The 20,984-nt window shown below is 49.1% G+C and overlaps 1 protein-coding gene across 1 annotated transcript; it reads left to right on the top strand.

The window, feature by feature from the left end:
* The first annotated feature begins 247 nt into the window (after positions 1 to 247).
* On the top strand, positions 248 to 20,063 carry LOC310828599 (uncharacterized protein). The gene is made up of 20 exons (XM_083706215.1): positions 248 to 510; positions 2,305 to 2,416; positions 2,552 to 2,615; positions 2,707 to 2,741; positions 3,080 to 3,140; positions 3,227 to 3,283; positions 3,390 to 3,449; positions 4,428 to 4,483; positions 6,522 to 6,604; positions 12,723 to 13,121; positions 13,665 to 14,082; positions 14,359 to 14,480; positions 14,885 to 14,981; positions 15,639 to 15,694; positions 15,790 to 15,840; positions 16,111 to 16,219; positions 16,306 to 16,351; positions 16,806 to 16,904; positions 17,573 to 17,653; positions 17,774 to 20,063. The coding sequence occupies exons 1-20, from the start codon at positions 372 to 374 to the stop codon at positions 18,101 to 18,103; spliced, it is 2,475 nt and encodes an 824-aa protein (XP_083562341.1). The 5' UTR covers positions 248 to 371; the 3' UTR covers positions 18,104 to 20,063.
* The last annotated feature ends 921 nt before the right edge of the window (positions 20,064 to 20,984 follow it).

Genomic DNA, 20,984 nt, shown 5'->3' with positions numbered 1-20,984 from the left:
AGGAAGGGGGTTGTGGGTCAAGTACAAGAAAGGGAGTTTATACTCAAGGAATGCCTGGAGAGGGAGAGAGAGAGAGAGAGAAAGAAAGAGAGAGAGAGAGAGATAAGAAAGAAAGAAAGAAAGAAAGAAAGAAAGAAAGAAAGAAAGAAAGAAAGAGGGAGGGAGGGAGGAAGTGGACGTTGAACTCGCAGCAGCCACCAGAGCAACAACGGTGAAGGCGGCGGCGGCAGCAGCGCCTCCTTCCTCGCAGGCTCGGGGCTGAAATCCACAGCCGCCACCGCTGCAGCAGCTCCAGCTCCCCTCTCGCCGCGGGATCAGCTGAGCGCGGGGATCACGTGGGCGGCGTGTCGAAGGTCACCGCGCGGCTCACAATGGAGCTGTCGGAGTCTGTGCAGGGCGGGCTGCAGCTCCTGGCCGAGCGCGGCTGCTTCTCCCCCAGAGCCTACGAGGCTCTGCTGCAGGCCGCCTTCGGTGCCTTGCTGGGCGGCCAGGCCGGCCAGGCCGCGCTAGGTAAGTGCTGCTCCGGGAGGAGCTGGAGCTCAGGCGCCGCGGAGGGAAGCTGCAGGGCGGCTCCTGCTGTTGCTGCTGCTGCCGCCGCCTGGGGAACCGGAGAGGGAGAGACAAGCAGGCCGGCCGGGGGAGGTGGCTCTTGCCCCGCTTGCCTCTGCTTCTCTCCCCGCAGCCTCGGCGCATTGTCAGGGCTGCTTGCTGCCCGCAGCTCCAGCACCAGCCTCGGCCGCTTCCCCTGAAACTCAGGAAGTGCTTTCTGCCTCGCCAAGAAAGGCAGCCGCCCACGTCCTGCAGCCAGTCTCGCTCTTTGTTTCTGTCTGTTATTGTTGCTGCTCTCCTCCATTTCCCGGCGGCTGTCATTTCCTTCCAGAAAATCAGCAACGCTCCTCTCGCTCGCTCCTGGCCTAAAAGCCTCTTTGCCGAGGCAGCTTTGTGCTGGATCTCGGTTCCCCTCCTCCGTCGCGTTGATGTCGGTTTATTTTCACTTCCCTTTCCCCCCCTCCCTCCCCCGGCGAGTTATTTACTGCAGTCCCTGGGATTAGCGGCGTCATTATTATTATTATTATTGTTGTTATTTGCAAAGGTCAGGCTTTTAAACGGGTTGATTTATTTTAGGAAGGCTCCGTGTTGCAACCTCACGATCAAGGCTCTCTGGGCTGTGCATGAATAGTGCTTTCTTTTCACGTCATTGTTCCTTAATGCAGCTCTGAAACTGCATTCTATTATTATGATGATCATTATGAGGATTATTATTATTATTTTCTCGGCCTGTTTCTGTGCGGGAAACCCTGGATCGGTGACCGGCCGTTGCCTGCTGGCCAAGGGGGATCTGGTTGTTGATGTTGGACCGGCAGCTTTCGCTTAGCCGATGAAGGAAGACGTTTGTTTGAGCCGCTCTGCTCGCTGCCATGTAGTCGCTCGCCTTCAAAACGCGCGGCCTCCGGTAGGAACTAGCTTGAACTGCAATTGCCGAATAGCAGCTCTGTTTACTCAGACGGGGCTCGGCGAGGAGGAGGAGGAAGAGAAGGAGAAGGAAAAGTTAGAAATGTTGTGGCCAGAAGGGTTTGTAGTTACGGTACTTCTGAAGGGACGCGCGGTATTCGGAGGAGGATAGTTAGAAAGGCATCTGGTTTGGTTGTGTGTATGTTTTGTTTTGTTTTAAACTGACCTTGATTTAGAACTCAACCCTATGAAATGTTTTCTCCATCTCTTCCACGGGCAATTTATAGGGGGGCAGGTGCTCCCCCTCATTGTATGAATGCAACATCCAAAAGCATGGCGATTTTTTATTTGTAGAAATAAATCCTGCCATTTACATTTGTTTTATAACTCTATGCTTGCCAAGAAATTCCAGTAATGGATTGCATATTGAAACAAAAACAAAAAACGCGGGGAAGGAGGAAAACCAGGACACTGTGTTTAGAAAATGCACTAAATCCGTTTGTTTCTTCTGGATAACGTGCCAAATTCTGAGCCTGATGGGATAATTCCAGAGAAACTTATGCTGGAAACAACTTAGGCCAGGTTTGGGTCTTGGGAAAAGGCATTTTAAAGGAGAGCTGAGATTGCCTCTTCATTTGTAGTGGGTCCCTATGAATGAGGGAAACCTTATGAATGAGTCAATATCTTTATAGCTGTGCTTTAAGTATTGCCAATATGAAATGTATTATACTTTCCCAACTGTTAAAACTGGGCTATGCTAAGTGTGGCTGCATGGAAAGTTTTTAGTCTCTCTCTGTTTGAAGGAACATTCCCCTGAAGTTATACCATCTTTGAAATTTCATTTATTTTTAGATCATCCAGACTTGGAACATATTGATCCAGCAGTATTAAAATATTGTCATGCAGCAGCTGCAACTTGTATAGTAGAAGCTGGAAAGCAAAAAGCTGACAAATCTGCCATAAGGTACTCCAATTTTAAAGCTCTTCACAGGGTTCGAGGTGTTTTAGTTTGTTTTTTAACACCAGCCATTGCTGTAAATCTTCCTGCTTGAGTTGTACTGGCATTTAGGCTAACACATCCTTTTGGTTTCCCTTTTAGTACTTATTTAGAAGACTGTAAGTTTGACAAAGAAAGAATTGAACAATTTTGCACCGAATACCAGGTTTTCAAGCCTATTTTATTATTTTTTTATTCCCATATTCATATTTTATTTGTTCTGTAGAAGATGGCAAACTTTTTTCTCTTCTTTGCAGAAAAATAAAGATACCTTGGAAATCCTATTGGGAAGGTATGTCAAAGGAAGTTGTTTTATTACTTTAAGGTTACAAACTGAAACAAACTTACTAGGGAGTAAGCCCCATTGAATACATCAGAACTATATGGCTAGAGTTTTGCTATTAATTTCAAATGCACCTTTAAAGTTAATATTAGAGGCTGCTGAAATGGATACAGTGTCGAAAACATAGGCACAAGTTATCAAGTTGAGATAATTTGCACCCTTAACCCACTTTTGAAATACACTATTGATCTATGGAACAGTCACCTTTTTATGTCTGAAATGTGTGCAACAGCTTTTTCATTTAGCATAATATAACCTAATAAGAAAATGATGATTGTGTTCTTCAGTATAGGCAGATGTCCGCTGCATATAACTGATGTTTGTTGGCGTTTGGAATATCAGATCAAGGTAATTTAATAAGGGTACTGCTTTATTCTGGTTTCTTTATCTGCTAAATTCTGATACATTTTTTTCCTCTTCCCTTATTACTTTAGACTAATCAACTTCATAAAAATTATCGCCCTGCTTATCTGATGACCTTAAATGTTGAGGTACTGCACCCATTCTTATGCTTTTCCTCACCATCACTGAATTAAATATTACTTCAGGTTTTGCCAGATGTTAAACTTCTAACATTTGGGATTTTTGTTCCTTTAGAACAGTGACTCAAGATCTCAACCGGACATTAATTTTAGTTGTTCTATGGAGCAATTACAGGTATTTCTTCATATGTTTGTGCGAGTGTGACCATTTCAGGTGTCAGAATGAAATTTTCTATCACAAATCCACCCAAAGTAAAGCTTGCAAAAAGTGTGTTTATTAAACTTGTTACTTTATAATGGTTTGATTATGTACCTCACCAAATTGAGATTTCAGATTAACCCACATAGTAGCTATGATCTTGGAATCACATTTTAAGGGGGTTGGAGGGAACTGTTTCAAATGTAATACCTGAGAGGAAATTCACTTTCTGCAACTATATAATTTGCATTAATATAAAGAGTGCAACTTGCATTGACTTTGGCTAAATTGGGTTTGTGTAAATTGTTCAAGGATGGTAAACTGAGCTCTTTATACAAAGAAGTTCACATTGACTACAGCAAATACTAAACAAAACCTAACCCAAGCATTAAAAAGTGTAAAATTAGGTAAAGATTGAGAAGTTGAGCAAAAGAAAAGGGTTACAGGTTAATCCTGGGAATTATATTAAAATAAAAAATAGTTTTACATTCCATATTAAATTGAAATTTTAATCCATTGCAAATAAGTAAATTTATTTAGGAATGCAACTTGAAAAGTTGATGAATTAATTTAATTGTTATATTAAACAGCAAGAAAGATAGCGAAGTTGTCTCTGTCTTTTGATACTTTTTATTTAATTTATTACGGTCATTTATATTCTGCTCTATATTAATCCAAGCACTTTCATTTAAAAATTTTTGTTATTAGCACAACATTTCTGTTAAGAATGTTCAGTATCTACCCTTAACTAAAATATGACAGAAAGGCTGAATGTTTCTTAAAGATATAAAATAGCTGACTTGTAAGCATTCTTCTCAAAGTGTTAGACACCAAGTTTTCCAGATGTAAACTTGATCATCTTTGAAGACAACATTCACAGAACTAACATGTTCAAGTAACCCCACTATGTACAACAAATTACTACTTTTCTAAAGTTCTTCCTTCATGTTTTAGGATTTAGTTGGGAAACTAAAAGATGCAGCTAAAAGCCTAGAGAGAACAACTCAGCTGTAACTGCAGACCTTGGCAGACTATTGGATCCAAGAAGAAAAAGAAATTGTTTCCTAACAGTTTCATCTTTGAACATTAATATGATTACTCCTTGTTCTTACTTCATTTGATGGGATTTTGATAAAGCATTGGCTGTACTGAAATGGAATGCCTACTTTCTAGCCAATGTTTCATGTTTTGTATGTTTGTACAGTCAAGACTGTAGCATTTTTAGTATCATGTCGAATGGGAAAATGTTTATTTGTTAGGTAACCAGATAATTGTTTTCTTCTTTTTTCCCTGTCGCCTTGTTAAATATCTGCTCCCTGCTCAGTCTTGTCCTGTCTTTAAAAACAAGGCTTTATTTCCCATTTCTAACCTCTAATAAAAACAGAGAGCAAAAGCAATAGAGAGTTGATCTATTTTGTGTGCCACATCTATCAATAATAATGTGTGTTGATTGGGGGACTGGAGGGATGGTTGGGTTCTCCTGAGGGTCCCCACTATGGAGTCAACATTCCAAGAGTAACCTTCTCACCAGCAAAGATCACTTTGAAGGGCTGTGAGGCTCTGAACCTAAGGAGGCCTTCATTGTGTTGTAATTAAGTAGTCAGTCGTCTTGAGTCTCATTTTGGTGAAGTCACGTTGCAGCTTTTTGAAAAAAATAAATAAATAAATTGGCGATTCACACGCGAAACGAAACTGTCATGCCTTCATCTGTTTTGACCCGGATTTACTTGCTTAAATATTCAGTAGTTTATGTAGATAGACAATAGCTGGAGTGCCCTTAATTGCACCAGTGGGTTTCTTTTCACTTCAATGCAGTTGAATGGCTATAGATGGAATGTGACCAGCATTGTCTCCACAACTTAAAACAAACAAAAAACAACTCCACCCTCGCCCCCATCTTACAACGTGGGCAGAAGCTGCTTTCCCAGTTGGTAATTATACACCCCCGGCTGGGAAATGGGTAGCGAGACAGCTCTGGTTTACAACGAGATCCATGATCCGAATTCCCGTTTTTCCTTTCATCTTCCTTGGGCTCTTTATACCATCGTGGAAAGGGCAAGAGGAAACTGCCCACCTGAGAGGGAAAACACCCGTTTGCTACTCTTTGTTGGGGAGTGACAAAGAAATAGACCAGCGTTTTCTGTACCAAGCCCATAAGAACCTGGAGTGTTCAGTTTAGGATAATGAAGCGCCCACCCTGCTCAAAATGCAAAACACCCATTTCGCACGTCATGAAAGGTACCTTGGGAAGTGGCAGGGAGGGAGAGAAACCCACCAATTTAGTCCAAATTTTGCTGCTGTAAAAGTGACACTTGTGCTCCCTAATGGGTTAAGTATCCCATGGTGAATTCTCTCCCCCACCCCCGAAATCTTCTGGAGCTAGACGTGGTGAGTCCACCTGAAGAGATCCCTCCCCAGAAGTTGAACCATGTCCGCGTTCATGGTGGCAATGGAAAGGATGAAAGGCAGAGAGGCGAAGTGCCGAAGACGCTGCCATCACCTCCTGGCTTAGACTCTTCCATATTTCTTATTCGGGGGAGGGTCGCACGCGGAAGCGGGTCCTTTTATCTGCCTTCAGCCGGCTTGGAGAGAAGAGAGATTGGTAAACCAAACAAGCATCCTCCCATCCCTTTTGGTTCACACCATTTATCGTTGAGATATTATTATTATTACTATTATTATTATTATTAGCGCGGGGTGGGGAGGAAGCGAGTTTGCAGTGGGAGGCACCCGATCCGCGACTGAGTGAAGCCGGCGCCCCCCTTTTCCCAGCCTGTTTTACACCCCGATCCTAAACTTCCAAGCTCTGGGTTTGACACTGGGAAGAGAATCCGCGGGTGGGTCAAGTTCCTCGGTGCTGCGGTTACGCCAGGGTCAGTCTCTCCATCCCTGGTGGAATCTGAGAGCTATTTTTGATTATAATTTATTTATTTTAAAAATGAATAAATGAATGCCTCTACGCGGGTTACTATTCGCTTCCCATTATAATCACGGCGTGGAGGAGAATTCGATATGCTCTCTAACCTTCCATTTCCCTGCGTCCTGTAGAGAGGGAGACAAGGGTGGCAACGTGGCATCAGAAATAACACACACGAACGGGTCAAATTGTGGCGAGGAGGGCGCTGCCCCAGGTTTGTCTACCCGTGTGTGTGTGTGTGTGTGTGTGTGTGTGTGTTGGACGTTTGTGTTCCCAATCAATGGCCGAGGGAGACCAGAGCGTGGCTCTTTCATCCCCGGCGTGGCAAGCAGCGCAAGCCACGAACCCGGGTTAGGAGTGTCCCCTCCGACGTCTCCCGGGTGTGCCAGTCTCCGCACGACCCCCGTCCTTCTCTCTTTGGGAAGTGGGGGGGGCGAAGTGGGGGGCGGGCGTTCTCTTCCCTGCTCCTTTTCGATGGCTGCGTTTCTTCTGAACATTTGCCGAGAAAGGGACGGCGTCCAACGGCGTCCAGCCTTAAAGGATCGCCTGTGGAATGGAAGGATCCACACACGCCGCGACCGACCGACCGACTACCTTCGGGGCAGGGAGCGCCTTGCGCTGCGTTTTGTTCTCAAGCGACGTTCAGTGTTGCGAATAGCGCAAATGTTCCTTCGCCAGAAGCCGTGGCTGAGGCGAGGGGTGCCTATTTTCGAGTTGGTTCCCTGGGGAGCCTCTTCTCCTCCCCCCACGCACCCACGCACCCACCCGCAGCGCCGGGCTGCCTGCCCCCGGGCCGCGCCATTAGGTGGGATTCTGCCGCTGCGATCTGTGGAAGGAAATCGTGCGAGCTGCGCGCGAGACAGCGAGGGAAGCGGGGAAAGCGCGGCGAGGAATGCCTGCGAGGCAGCGACACGGTGGGGGAAGGGAGGCAAATTGTGGTAGGGAAGGGGTGGGGGGGTTTCGCGGAAGACATTTGTTGCCTCAATGCGATCATATTTATCGCCCGTGACGAAACGTGAGGTGGCAGAGCTGGTGTGGAGAAGGGAATTGATACGACGAAGAAAGGCGGGAAACGAGACGGCGTGTTCAAGGCCAGGAAGACAGTTCGCCAGTCAAGGGGAAATGGGTGGTTTCGCGGGATTGGGGGGTCGGAAGCGCTCTTGTGCTTACACACGTTAAAGAAAATAAGAGGTGAAGGGGCGGGAGGGAAACCTCGTGTATCTGAGGAATCTCAATTGGGGTTGTGGAGGGAGAAAAGCCCAGGACGAGGGTTGAGGAGTCTGCGATAGTCAGCGAGGGCACTTTGGGTGGGCAGAAGAGGCGCGGGGATGGCGAAGTCAAAGCCGCGTGAGAGGGAACCGAAATAAAGGAAGGAGATCGGGATCGGGTCCTTAGAAGGAAAGGGAGAGAGAGAGACAGGCGTGAGAAGGGGGGAGGGGGTCAGTTTTCAAACATTTCTGCGGTGTATATAAATCGTGAGACGAGAATGGTAAAAGTGGAAGGCAAAAGGAGGCAAAGACTGGGGGCGCTGGATGGGAAATACCAGGCGGAGGAAACGGGGGTCGCGTGGGGATGTGCAGGGCGGGAAGAGTGTTGGGACGCACCGAGGAGAAGCAGCTCGTCTACAGACGACGCGTGGATCGGATGCCAAGGCGGGAAAATATAAGGAAACGAGGGGCGGAGGTGGAAGCGCAGAGACGCAGCTGCGGGTTAGTTCGCCTTGGCCGCACGTTGCACTTCCCACACCCACGATACCTGAAACGCCTTTGCTGCGCAAGTCTCCTGTCGCGTCGCCAAAGGTCTTGCCCACAGCAGCTTGGGAGCGGCAGGGGGCAATTTTGGGCGCGGGCACCCAAAGAAAGCTGTGGGGCAACGACGGCGGAGGATCGCCGCGCCTCGTGCGCGCGGGAGGGAAGCCACCAGACGAGACGCTTCGAGGACAAGGGGACCTTGCTTTGGGCGCCACCTCCAGATATTAAAATGGTGGGCTCCGGAGTTGGGGCCACCGTCGTGTGAGGAGGGAGAGGTGGCAGCAGGCGCAAAGAGCGGAGTAGACAGGTTTAGATGAGTGGAATGGACGAAGCCAAAAGGTGGCAAGCTTCAGTTTATTGTGCCCTGGGGCGGGGGGCGGGGTGGGAGACACACAAACACACAAATCTATATTTAAGGAGTAGATAGATGTCGGTCAGAGAAGGAGCAAATATAGAAAAGAAAGAGGCGATAGCGGGGGGAGGGGAAGCAGAGAAAAAGAGGTTCGTGTGTCTTGCAGTTAAGCCAGAAGAAAAGAGACAGAGATTGCGCGTGTGAAGAGACAGGGTGGACAAAATGTGGGGAAACGAGAAGGAACGGGCAAAGCGACTCTACCAGCGTGGAGTGGGTGTGTTCGGGGGAAAGAAATTGAATAATACATTTTGTGTGAGAGAGAGAGAGAAGGGGGGGGGGAGGTGGAACAGGCGGCAGCGGCGGCTCAGCAGCAGCAGCAGCAGCGTGAGCGCGGTGGAGAAAAGGAGGACTCGGCGAAGTGTGTGTGGAGCGGAGGGAGGCGGAGGACCAGGCGGAGTGCGGGGAGGGGGAGGGGAGGGGAGGGTGGCGCGCGGGGAGGGGGAGGCGGCCGAGCCGCGGGATTGGGTCACAGGGAGGCTGACGGGCTCCGACTACACCGACACTAATTCCCAGGCCACCCTTAAGGAATGAGGAGCCCCACGTGATCCTGGCGGGGCGGGCGAACTCTGAGCCATTTTGGGGACGGTGTCAGTTTCCACTGTGTGCCTTTCAGCGTTGCATTTTCCACCACCAGCAGCAGCAGCCAGCAGCCCCCTCCTCGCCCGCCACTCTCCCTCCTCTCCCCTGGCTCCCTCCACAACTGTGAAATAATCACAATATTTTTTTTTCCTCGTAAAGGGAAAAAAAAGGAGGAGGAGGAGGAGTGGGAAGGAGGGAGGGAGGAAGAGCCTCCCTCTCCGAGGGGCCGAAAAAAGAAAGAAAAAGCACAGCAGAGGGGGAAAGAGATTGCGAGGCGAGTGGGTGAAGGGGGGGAAGCCGAGGAGGAAAAGAAAGAGCGCAAGAGACAATGGGCTGGCGGAGGAGGAGAGGCAAACCATCCGGATTAGAAAGATTTTGAGATCCCAGCACTGGAGCTGCGCATTCAGAAGGAGGTGGGGAGAGGCAGAGAGAGGAGGCGAGGGAGAGCGAGGGCTGGGGGGGGGGAGGCAGAGCCAACTCCTGGGGCGGCGCAGGGATCCGAGGGCGAGGGAGGGGGCTCGGCGGCGGAGAGGAGCCCGGCTGCGGGGGAGCGAGCATGAGCTGAGCTGAGCGCGGCGGCGGCGGCGGCGGCAGCCCTGCGCTCATTGCAATTGACAGCGTCTGCAGTTCATTTCAAGATGGCCGCTTGGCTCACATTCATTTTCTGCTGAGCGACTTTTAACTTTCATTGTCTTTCGGGGCGGTTCGGATCGTCGCCCGCCGGCTCCTTCTCGCGGGTACGTATCCCCGGGCGCGGCTGCCCGCCGGGGGCCGGGGGGCGGCGGGGCCTGGGAGGCGGTTTCGGGGGGCTGCGAAGGGGCGCCAGCCTTGCTAGGTGTCCCCGGGCTCTCGGGGTGGGGAAAGCGCTGACAGGCTGCTCCATCTCCGCGCTGCCTCCGCGCCCGCGCGCCTTCGCCCTCCGCGCAGGGACCCCGGGAGGCGCGGCGGCGGCGGCCCGTGCACTGGCTGGGGCGACGCCCCCCCTCCGGCGGATTTCGGTTCCTTTCCTCCCTCGGCTCGCCGCTAGCCCCTTCCTGGGCACATGGCCCCGCAGGAGGATATTTCTATTTTCAGCCCCTGCTCGCCGATCTCTCTGGGGCTCCTTTGTTTAAATGCAGATTTCGATTGAACGCGGGCGGTGCATGAAACCTGGCGCTGCCTGGGTCCGGGGACGGCGGCTGCCTGGCCAAGAAGCGCCTCGCAGGGGGTTTCAGGAGCCCCGCAGAGCCCCCATCTTATAGGGATGGGTCCCCCCCGAGGGGGCGATCCCGCTGGGGGGCTGGTCGCGCTCAGGAGGGCTCTCCCAGGAATTTTATTAACTTAAGTTTGGCGGACCCCGGTGTGGGACTGGATGGCTCGTAAGATGGCGGTTCTCGCTCAGCTTGCAGCTGGGCGCTTTTTCTCGCGTGTGCGTAAAATGTTAAAGTTTCTGCGCTTTGGGGACGGGAGGGCAAAGCTAGGAAATTAACTTCGGGGGCCCAGGGGTTTCTGCGTTAATGCGAGTTTGCCCTGTGCAGACGGAAGAGATTTGGGGAAGCTGAGGTGCTGGGACTTTGCAGGATCTTCCAGCGCGGCTTTCTTATTCTCTAACTGGTTTTCTAGCCCCTTGTCCCGCAGTCCTTCCAAGCTGGGTCAAGGCAAGTTTAGTAGCAACGACTTGCTAGTATGCGAGGTGTGATGGTTTTGCTCCTGGCGCGAGAAACCGAGCACACGTCCACCTAACCTAGCTTGGCCTAACCTAGCTTGACAGGAGAGTCCTGGCAAAAAGAGTTCAGGAAATAAGTCGGGGCCATCAAATCCTACGGGTAAAATCCCCCTTTGCCCCCAAACCTGGGAGAGACAGACGTGTGGTCAGAACACCTCCATGGCGTTCGTTGAACCTCTAACATTTTTCTTGCCTCCAGAACTCAGGAGCACAAGACGCCGCTAAGTATTGGGGGAGAGTTTGTTTGGAAATGACCCTCCAAGGAGGAGGAACACACTCTGAAAATATAATATGGGGCGGGAGGAGAATGGGATGCGTCCGTATGTGTAAGGGAAGACTTTTGCTGGAAGTTGGCGGATTCTGTGTGTAGCCTCTTAACCTTTAATAAGTTTGGACACCGCGCTGGCTGGGAAGAAACCAGATTTTGTGGTAGCAGGAGACCAGCTGGAGAGTCCCATTTGCTACTTTTAGGAGCTTGGCTCTAAAGGAGGAGGATTTCTGCCACTGAGCACATTAATTTCTTCCCTGGAAGCCGCTTCCCTCCCGCACTTAAAGATGGATTTCAGCCAGATATTGGGAAGAGAGAGCACGGATCTTATTGGCAACACATGTGGGCATACATGCCTTCCAGACCCGGTTTTCAATCGATTGATTGATCGCCATCAGGATTTAGGTCTGTTGCAAGAATTCTAAGGTCTGAAATACATGGCAGGTGAAGGAAGGGCTATCTGCCTGTGTGGCTGTTGGTGCAAAGGGTGCATCTCTGCTCCATCGAGGCTTACCTCGTCTTTGGGTCGACTCCGCTCCCTTTTCAGCTGCCGGCGCAGATGCTTTGTGCTCATTCACGGGGTACCGTGAGCCTTCATAACTAGGGCTTGCCCCTGTATTTTGAAGTAACCCGCGAATGGCCTCCAAGCTGGCTGTCATAGCAAGCTTCGCCCTCCCCTTGTTTGCACGGTTGAAGACTTGCCTGGTGAGCGAGAGAGCGCCTGGAATAAAATATATTCGCTCGTGTTAAAGGTCAGCGTTTCTTGACTGTATGCACGCCGATCTTAACATAAGGAGGGGGCGGGGAATGAGAAGTTGAAGCTCCCCTCCTGGAGGAGGAGTTGGCGCGTTTCGGAGTGAAATGCTCTTTATGTTTACGCGCGCAGTGCAAACTGTGTGTGAACAGAAGGGGGTGCGTGTGCACACGTGTGTGCTGGCTGGCGTCTTTCACTGTTGTTCTTCGGTTCAGTTTGCTGGTTTTCAGACCCCGGATTTCAGAGATAGCTTCGACCATGCCCTGGGGAAGAAGGCTAACTTGGGTCATAAATAATATGCGGTTAAGGGAAAGAGCTTCGACCAGGAAAGCTTCACGACTGTTGGGAGTTTTCTTTCAGTTAGGAAGTCCTTTGTGAAATAAAACATGTTCGTCTCTTCCAAAAGATTAGGTTGCTTCGGTGGGTCTCAGCGCTGGAGAAGAATTGTAAGGCGGCCGATTAAAACAGCCACCTACTTGCGCCAGTTGTGAGATATTTAGGATTTCTTTCACGAATAAAAGGAGGGCAGGAGAGACTGGTTTAGGTCACCTCAAGAAGGAGTCTTCCTCCTGGCTGAGGGCATGGAGGGAAATCGCGGGCAAGAAGCCAAGAGCCGAGACTGGCGAGATCCAAAAACTCCAGGCTGCTCCTTTGTTGGAGAGATCTTGGAAAATCCGCACACAATGCATGGGAGCGCCCAGCCTCGCTGCCACTCTCGAGTTTAAGGCCAAGGCTAGCCCCTCTGCCCCGGGCCTTCTTCCCTTTGGGGAATGTGTGTGTGTGTGTGTGTGTGTGTGTGTGTGTGTGTGTGTGTGTAAGAGAAACATTTTCCCCTGGTACAGCGTTTGCTTCCCTCTCCCCAGAGAAGGAGCTGCTTGCTTGCTCAGGTTGTCTCTGCTGCTGCCAGTCCCATCTCCTCCTTCCTCCGAGCAACGCGAGGGCTTTTGCTCTTTCCTTGGCCAAGTTCGGCTGGGATTGCGGGCTCTTTGCAGGGAAGGTTTTCGCCTTGGTTGCGAGGGCATCTGCTGAGATCAGGGACCTTAACCTGGGCTCCGGGGCGGCAGGCGCCTTTCCCTCCTGCCCGGCTGTCTCTGGAGCTGGTGGCACCGTAAATTGCTCTGGTTCAGCAACCTCTGGAAATGACACTCGGGCCGCTGTGCTGGTCTGGGACGAGGTGCGGATTCAGATCCGCGACTGGGCTGCCGCCAGCGACGGTCCAACTTGGAGCCCCGTCCCGGCGCAGACACGGCTCGTTGGAGAGGGCAGGAAACCGGAGACTGAGCTGCTGCCGCTTACTTGCCCGGACTGAGTCGACGTGGATGGAGGCCCCTGCGAGGAGCTGCCGAAAGGGCCGGGAGGAGCCTCTTTGCTCGGCCTGGCGCACACCCCGGCGCTGGCTCAGGCCGCCCCCGAGGCCTCCCCCTCCAGCGCCGCTCCTGGCCTCCTGCCCGGCCCCTTGGCGGCGGAGGGGAAGGAGAGGAAAGGACCCCTTTCCCGGCCCCCGCCACGCCCCCTGCGCCTTTCCTGAGGCTGCACCCCGCCCCCCCATGCGCACACCCGTGTCCTCTTCTGCCCACCCCTCCCCCTCCCCTCCCGGGTGCGGCACACCTAGACCCTCGCAGCTCGCCGCACTCTCCCGGGCCACCTTCCTGGGCGCACTTTCGCTCTCCCTCTTTGCTTTCTCCGCCACCCCCCTCTATTCCCTCTTTCTCTCCCCCCTCCCCTCCCCCTCCTCCTGGTGCTGCGCTCCGGGCGGTGGCAGGATGCCAAGTGTAAGTGTAAGTTGCTATAGCAACCCCCTCCAGAGCGCGGTTCCGAAGGCGCCGCCGTCCCGAGCCTGTTGGGCTGGCGGCAGCGAGGCAAGCGGAGCCAGGCGACGCGGGAGAAGAAGCCCAGTTCCGCCGCGGCCCGATCCCCTCCTGCTCCGCCTTGCCCAGCATCGCCGATGCCCAGCGGCCCGGGTGCCAAGGTGCAAGGAGCAGCTCCCTCCCTCTCCCCCCTTCTTCCTCCTCCTCCTCCGCCCCCTCCCCTCCTCCCCCCTCGCCGGAAATGCCCAGGGCAGCGTCCGCAGCTGCACCGGGATCCGGCGCCTCCTCGTCCTCCTCGCCTCTCCCCCGATCGCGATCCTCAGCTCCGGCAAGCGCCACCGGGGTGCCCGGCTCGCCGCGGGAGAAGGGCCCCGAGAAGCCCCGCACCCGCCGCCGCGCCAGGCCAGGCGGGCAGGTGGGCACTGGGCAGAGCAGCAGCCCCCGCGCGGCGCAGCCCCTTCCCTGCGCCCGGGCCTCCCGCTTTGCATTACAGTTCCTGCCTCGCCAGCTTCCCGCCGCCGCCGCCTTCCGAGTTACATTTCCGAGGTTTCTTCTCCTCCTCGAGGAGGGGCGAGCGGGAGGCCGGGGCTGCCTTGCAAGCCAGGAGGGGTCCGAAGGGGGAGTGGAGGTTTCGTGCGCCTCGGAGACGCTTCCCTCCCGCACTTAAACGGCCCTCCTGTCTGCCTTTCAGAGCTGCAAAAATGCATCGCACCACCCGCATCAAAATCACCGAGCTAAACCCCCACCTCATGTGCGTGCTCTGCGGAGGGTACTTCATCGATGCGACCACCATCATCGAGTGTCTGCACTCCTGTAAGTACCGTCCGGCTTCACACGTGCCCTTAGCCCTCCAGGGACGCAGAAAAAGGCTCTGGGCCAGCGACCGCCCGGGACCCCCGCCAGCCTCTGATCCCTCGCAATAAAGGTCCGCTCCCATTTACGTGCGGTTGCCAGTAGCTCCATAGTCTTGTAAACATGCCCTATATATCTTTAAGGGACTCCCTCCGGCTCTTTGCAGCTCCTTCGAGATTTGGCCCCCTGTCCAAATAATGGTTACCTTTGCTTGGTGGCTCCGGGTTTAGAAAAGTCTCGTTACTTCTTTTAATAGCTGGAAACCTCGCCTTGACCGCTGATCAAAATCTTGCCTCTTCTTTTCTCTCTCTCTCTCTCTCTCTCTCTCTCTCTCTCTCTCTCTCTCTCTCTCTATTTTCTTATAGTTTGTAAGACGTGCATCGTGCGCTACCTGGAGACCAGCAAGTATTGCCCTATTTGCGATGTCCAAGTTCACAAAACCAGACCCCTTTTAAATATAAGGTAGGCGAGAGACAACTGAACTGCTGCGTTTCATTTCAGGTGATGAGTTCAGAGGGTAGCGACGCTTGCGCGCTTCTTTGGACTGCCACCTCTTCATCACATGTTTGGATCTGGATGGAGGTGTCAGTCTGCAAACTGAAGTTCATGTGTGAAGGTGGAGGTGGCATTTAAGTCCTGTCGCTCCTTGAATTCCCTCCAAACCCAAACCCCAGCTTCTTATATGTTTGTGGATACTTACTTTATTCTTGCCTTGCCTGACCAAACTGCAAATTATTGTCAGTTCCAGCTAACCCATCCCCCTCATATATTGTGCTGGTGGAGAAAGGCAAAAGTTTTATTCATTTCAGAAGTCCTTCTTACTTAGCTGCATCACCCTTTGCTGTTTAGGGATGGCATCTCTTGATTAGCTGCATGCATTTTAGACAGTAACACTGTGGCAAGTAGGTTTCCGTAGACAGAATTGTTCCCCACCTAGGCAGATAAGTATCTGGTGTAAAAGACTCCTGTCTAAACCATTTTTAAATGTTGCGGGAGTTTGGGCTGACCATTTGAATCTGTTAGAAAATACTCTTTCTTTGCTTTGGAAAGTGAGGTGCAGTTTGGATTTTAATACTGGCACCCTTCTAAATTTGAGCTCCCTGGGATTTTATATTTCAGATCTGATAAAACTCTCCAAGACATTGTCTACAAGTTAGTGCCAGGCCTTTTCAAAAGTAAGTAAGCCCTTCTTATATTAAGTGACCACCGCAAGCACTATCTTGTATGAAAGCTAGAGTATACTAAATGACAAATGTGTGTTCTCACTCAGATGAAATGAAAAGAAGAAGAGACTTTTACGCTGCTCATCCGTCTGCTGATGGTAAATGCTTCAATATCTTTCTTTTGTAGACATAAAACTGTCCTCTTACTCAAAAGCTTAGGTCGTTAAAACATTTCCCCATCTATTCTTCCCCTAACATTTCAGTGACAAAATACGGCATAATTAATTTAAAGGTTTTTAATACATGCTACAGAGAGTTATCTCAGTATTTGCAGAAATAATCTTAGCTGTGAGAGAGATTCCCCTCTTGATGAGGTTTGTTCTCATTCGAATTTAAAGATGTAAATCACTGTGGAAATTTCTGTGCAGCTGCCAATGGCTCTAATGAAGACAGGGGCGAAGTTGCAGATGAAGACAAAAGGATTATAACAGATGATGAGATAATAAGCTTATCCATAGAGTTCTTCGACCAAAATAGGCAAGTTGTGAACACAATAATTTACTTTTATCTGCACATTCTTAGATAGCTCTTCTTTGTTATAATTGTATCACTCTTCTTCCCAGACTGGAACGGAAAGGAAATAAAGAGAAAGAGAAACCCAAAGAGGAGGTAAATAACTTTTACTTTCTTTGGAATTTAACAGACCCCTTCTTTAGAAAGTAGTTTAGATTATTTGTTTGCCCCAGCTAGATTAATAGTTATTTTTATCCCCCTAAAGAAATTAACACTGCAGGCAGCTATTGTACAGACATTTATTGTTTCTTCTTGGCAACTAAAATTAAAAGGGAACTGATTGATGGTCCAAAAACTTTTGTTTCCTTCTAGTTTTCTTTACCCGAACTTTTTTTTTTTAGAAGGAAACTTATCATATATTGTAAATAAACCCTGGAAAATTTGTGTTACTACATTTTGACTCTCCTTAATTAACTGTTCTGCATTTTTGTTATTTTGATTTAGCAATTAGCTTATAGTTTCCAGCTATGCTTATGTATCTCTACTACATTTACACTGAATTCTTAACTATATGCATTATTTTTTTCCCCTAATCAAACACCCTTACCAGGTGAATGACAAAAGATATTTGCGCTGCCCTGCAGCTATGACTGTAATGCATTTGAGAAAGTTTCTCAGGAGCAAAATGGACATACCCAATACTTTTCAGGTAATTTTTTTTTATTAAAGGGGTGATAGTGGTAGAAGTTCCACTAAAATCTGGGCTCCTGGCATTTAATTTAAATGAATGCTTTTTACTTAAAAATGTATTGCCACAAACCTACTAAGCAACACAGTGTACCATGTAAGCTAGTGGTTTGCTTGGTTTATATACATAAAACAAGCTGTTAATGTAGTCCTCTATTTTCAGAAACTGGAGAATCAGATAAGTATCCCCCAGTGTTTTGCTCTGTGCTGTCAGATCATAGGTTGCTTTGTCCTTGAAAGATCAGAGCCTGCGCAGCATTTTAGACAGTCTTTTTCATGCTAAGGTTGCTCAATAAGTCTTTGCCTAATGGCTTTTGCGTCTGGGTTATAAAAAAAAACCCCAGCAACCACCAAAACTCTTACATAAAAGACTTGAAGTATTGGCTCCTTAAGGGCCGATCAGCAATCCCACTAAAGCCTAGGACTCAGGAAAGATAAATTCCTCCATCCCAACAAATGTAAGTCTAAGTACCTGGATTTAAATCTTTGGTTTATTTGGGTCAAGGGACTTAACTCTTACAGTGTCGTTTAAATTTGGAGCCAGGTGGATATTTCTTTGGCGCGCACGTTGATGCCGCCGCTTCCTCCCTACCCATGTAAAACGAAGCTCAATTGCATCTCTCCCCCTAGATCGACGTCATGTATGAAGAGGAGCCCTTGAAGGACTACTACACGCTGATGGATATTGCCTATATTTACACATGGAGAAGGGTAAATAGTGCAGGGGGGAAGGCTTGGAAGCCCCTGCCTTGAACGAGGGGGAGGACCGATGGGGAAGAAGCGCCTCTTCTGAGGACGCCCTCCTCTTATTTTATTTTATTTTTCTTGCAGAACGGCCCCCTCCCTTTGAAGTACCGGGTGCGACCAACTTGCAAGAGGATGAAGATCGGCTGCCACCAGCAGGATGGGCTGAACCACAGCGGGGAGCTGGAAAGTGACTCTGGGAGCGAGAAGGCGAGCAGCCCCGCGGGAGGCGGCCCGCCCTCCACCTCCTCCTGCTTGCTCAGCCCCGGCACCCCGGTGCAGTCCCCGCACCCCCAGTTCCCGCACATCTCTAGTACTATGAACGGAACCAGCGGCGGCAGCAACCACCACCCCTCCTTCAGCAACAGAGCCCGGAAAGCCTCCCTCAACGGCTCTTCTGCCACCTCTTCGGGCTGACGCGCCGAGCGCCTCTGGGACTCCAAAATCTCCACCGTTGTCTCTTTTAGACCTGCTCTGTCCTGTCCCGTCTCCTTCTCTCCGTGCCACTCAGCTTTATAGATGCTATCCCCTCGTGTGACTGTCCTCCGAATTGCTTTAAGAAGTGAGAGGGACGATCAGCGAAACCTCCCACACGAACCTTAGATATGGGAACTTTTGGATATTAAAACGAACCTCGGCTGTTGTGAAAACAGGGGGATTTGAGCTTTGAGCGTCTCCTCTGGACCGTGGATTTAGAAAGAGGAGAAGGAGGTGTTTCTAAAGGACTAGCAACGCTATAAACCCGGATAAACTATAGAGGAAAACGAATGCTTTTTGGTTTTTGCCACATCCTTCGTGGTTTGGACGGGATTCTCTGGAAAATGGATGCATATCAGTAATGGGATCTAGTTTTTTGCTAACCCAGACTAACTTCTACGTTTAAGATCTCCGTTGTTAATCGTTATTTCACTGTTTTGTAAAACTGCAGAAAGCAAGTGGATTTCCCCGCCACCCCACATCTTAATATTCTTCAACAAAACCGGATTGGAGAAAAAAACGCATAGAAGAACTATGCATCAATGTAGCCATGTCACTGTGAACAACAATTTCCTGCTTTATTAGCCAGTTTTATTTTCTTTCGATTTTCTCTTTAAAAAAAAAAAATGTGTTTCACCCATAACTTGCCTACTGCAGCACAGAAAGGATTTAAGAACTGGGGGAAGGAGGGGGGGGGGGTGAGAAAAGAAAAACCACAGAACAAGAAAAAAATATACTATTTCACTTTTTACAACCTGTATGCCTGAAGGCGGGTATTGCCGTTTATTTTACTGGCTTGTTTAAAGAAGGAAAAACAAACGAGGGGGGTGGGAACCGCATTTTTTGGAGGATAAGAATCAGGTGGCATTTTGCATTTGCGCAACATTGCCACGTTCTTATTTGACAAAACAGGAAGCAGTATTGTATGATATATTTATAAATATTATAAAGAGAATATTGTGTTTCTCGCACTCTCGACGCGGTGGTTCCGTTTCCCTGGCTAGCTCGGCCCTTGGTGACGCTTCTTCTTGGCTCCTTGCTGACGAAGCAGACACCAGCTTTCCCCCCTAGCGACGCCTGAAGGCTGCGGGGTCGCAGGGAGCAAGCTGAAACCGCGGTTAACCCGGAAGCAATTGGCCATCTCGAAAGGGTTTGCGGGCTTTGTCTTGGTTCCAAGTAGTATTTCGTTTCATTTCTTACTTTTTACAGAATGTGGTTTACTGTTCCAACGGTGCAGTGGGAAAGGATTCAGGAGAGCAGGAGGCGACGCCAGGAACGCGAGGGCGCATTAACTATTTCATTAAATTTTATTATTTGGTGTGATGGGTTTGTGTTTCCACCCTTAAAATATAAAAAAAGCACAGGAAATCACACAAGAAGCCATAAGATATGCGGGAATTTATTTGATTAAGTTGTTCTTTCTTAAGAAATCAGCAAGTTGCTGGATGAAGGCTTTTAGTCTAAATTTGTTTTAATATATATATATATCTGTATGTATGTATATGGTACAGTACTAATTTGGTTAAAAATGAACAGGTACTCTGATATTTCCAATAAGCTGCGGGGAATCCCTTCTTCAAGGCGGGCCTCTGAAGGCGTTGCTTTTGGGAAAAGAAGGACTGTTTTAAAAGTTAAGCGTTGTGAAGAGCCCCCAAATACTTTTCAGTTTGTCCTTTGCTTTTGGTCAAACGTTGTGTGTGTGTGTGTGTGTGTGCGTGTGTGTGTGTTATTCACTCACTAGTTACGCATTCGTGAGGGTGGTTATCCTATATGACTATTGTTTTCATGTTTGTACGGGGAAATTGTAGCTAAACATTTCATTGTCTCCAGTCTGCGAAAGAAGCACAAATTCTATTGCTTTGTCTTGCTTACGGTCATTAAATCATTACTTTTGCATATACCCTGTTGCTACTTCTTGTGACGTTATATAGTCAATGTTTAAGGGTATTATTAACTTTTGTATGTCTCCAAAAAGAGATCCGGAGATCATGTTCACCGGATTTAACACTTAAAGTTTAACATTCAGCTTAACTAAATGGAACTTGCAACCTATGAAGTTTGTGGTCCTGTACACGCGCTTTCCTGGGAGATAGTGCCAAAGATCAATAGAAAGCAAAGGGACTTCCTTCCTTCCTTCCTTCCTTCCTTCCTTCCTTCCTTCCTTCCTTCCTTCCTTCCTGGTAAAAGTAGTTTGGATTGGGTTGTGAGCGATTGTAGTCCTTCAGCTGCTAATGTAAATGTGAGATATATACTTTGAAGTAATGTCTCTTTCAGACTAATTCTTTTTTTTTGTGATAGACGTAGTCACAAGCACAAATTCAGTTTTAGGTAGTCGAATAATTTTTAGTTGGGCAGATCAAACCAATCCAAAAAGAGATTCTAAAAGGGGAAAACGCGTGTTTCCAATGATGATATAAAATACAGTTTGAGAGAATAGGATCCCTCTTATGAATCAGATCGGGCTTCCAGGGAAAACACATAGACACACACATCCCTGTTCCCTTATTGTTTCACAATAAAATATCTTAGAGAGGAAGGTTAGATCTAGATTCATGCACATGAATTAACTCACATACAGTCCATAGACTGTATTAGTCGCTTCTGTCAGAATTCCATCTCACTAACAGTGAAAGGAATTAAAGCAGCTGTGTTATAACAAGTCCTTTTCCTGCTTTGGATTAGTTCTGAAAAAATCCTCAACTGACTGTTTTTCAAAGGAGGAAAAAAAGGCTAAAAAACCGACTTCAACCAAGTATAAGAAGATGGAATAATTATCGCAAAGGCCAATGTTGAACCCAAAGTTCTGAACTGCCGATAAATC

Source organism: Podarcis gaigeae (assembly GCF_964106915.1).
Source record: "Podarcis gaigeae genome assembly, chromosome: 12".
Taxonomy (NCBI): domain Eukaryota; kingdom Metazoa; phylum Chordata; class Lepidosauria; order Squamata; family Lacertidae; genus Podarcis; species Podarcis gaigeae.
The sequence above is the reverse complement of the archived record's forward strand: the minus strand, read 5'-3'. Positions and strand labels throughout refer to the sequence as shown.

What these genes read in the sequence shown, in the direction of transcription:
- LOC310828599 (XM_083706215.1), top strand. Translation starts at nt 372, where the DNA reads ATGGAGCTGTCGGAGTCTGTGCAGGGCGGGCTGCAGCTCCTGGCCGAG. An exon ending in CTAGAGAGAACAACTCAGCT is followed by an intron (nt 4,484 to 6,521) that starts GTAACTGCAGAC and finishes TGCGTCCTGTAG; the next exon opens with AGAGGGAGACAAGGGTGGCA. An exon ending in AAGAGAAACCCAAAGAGGAG is followed by an intron (nt 16,352 to 16,805) that starts GTAAATAACTTT and finishes CACCCTTACCAG; the next exon opens with GTGAATGACAAAAGATATTT.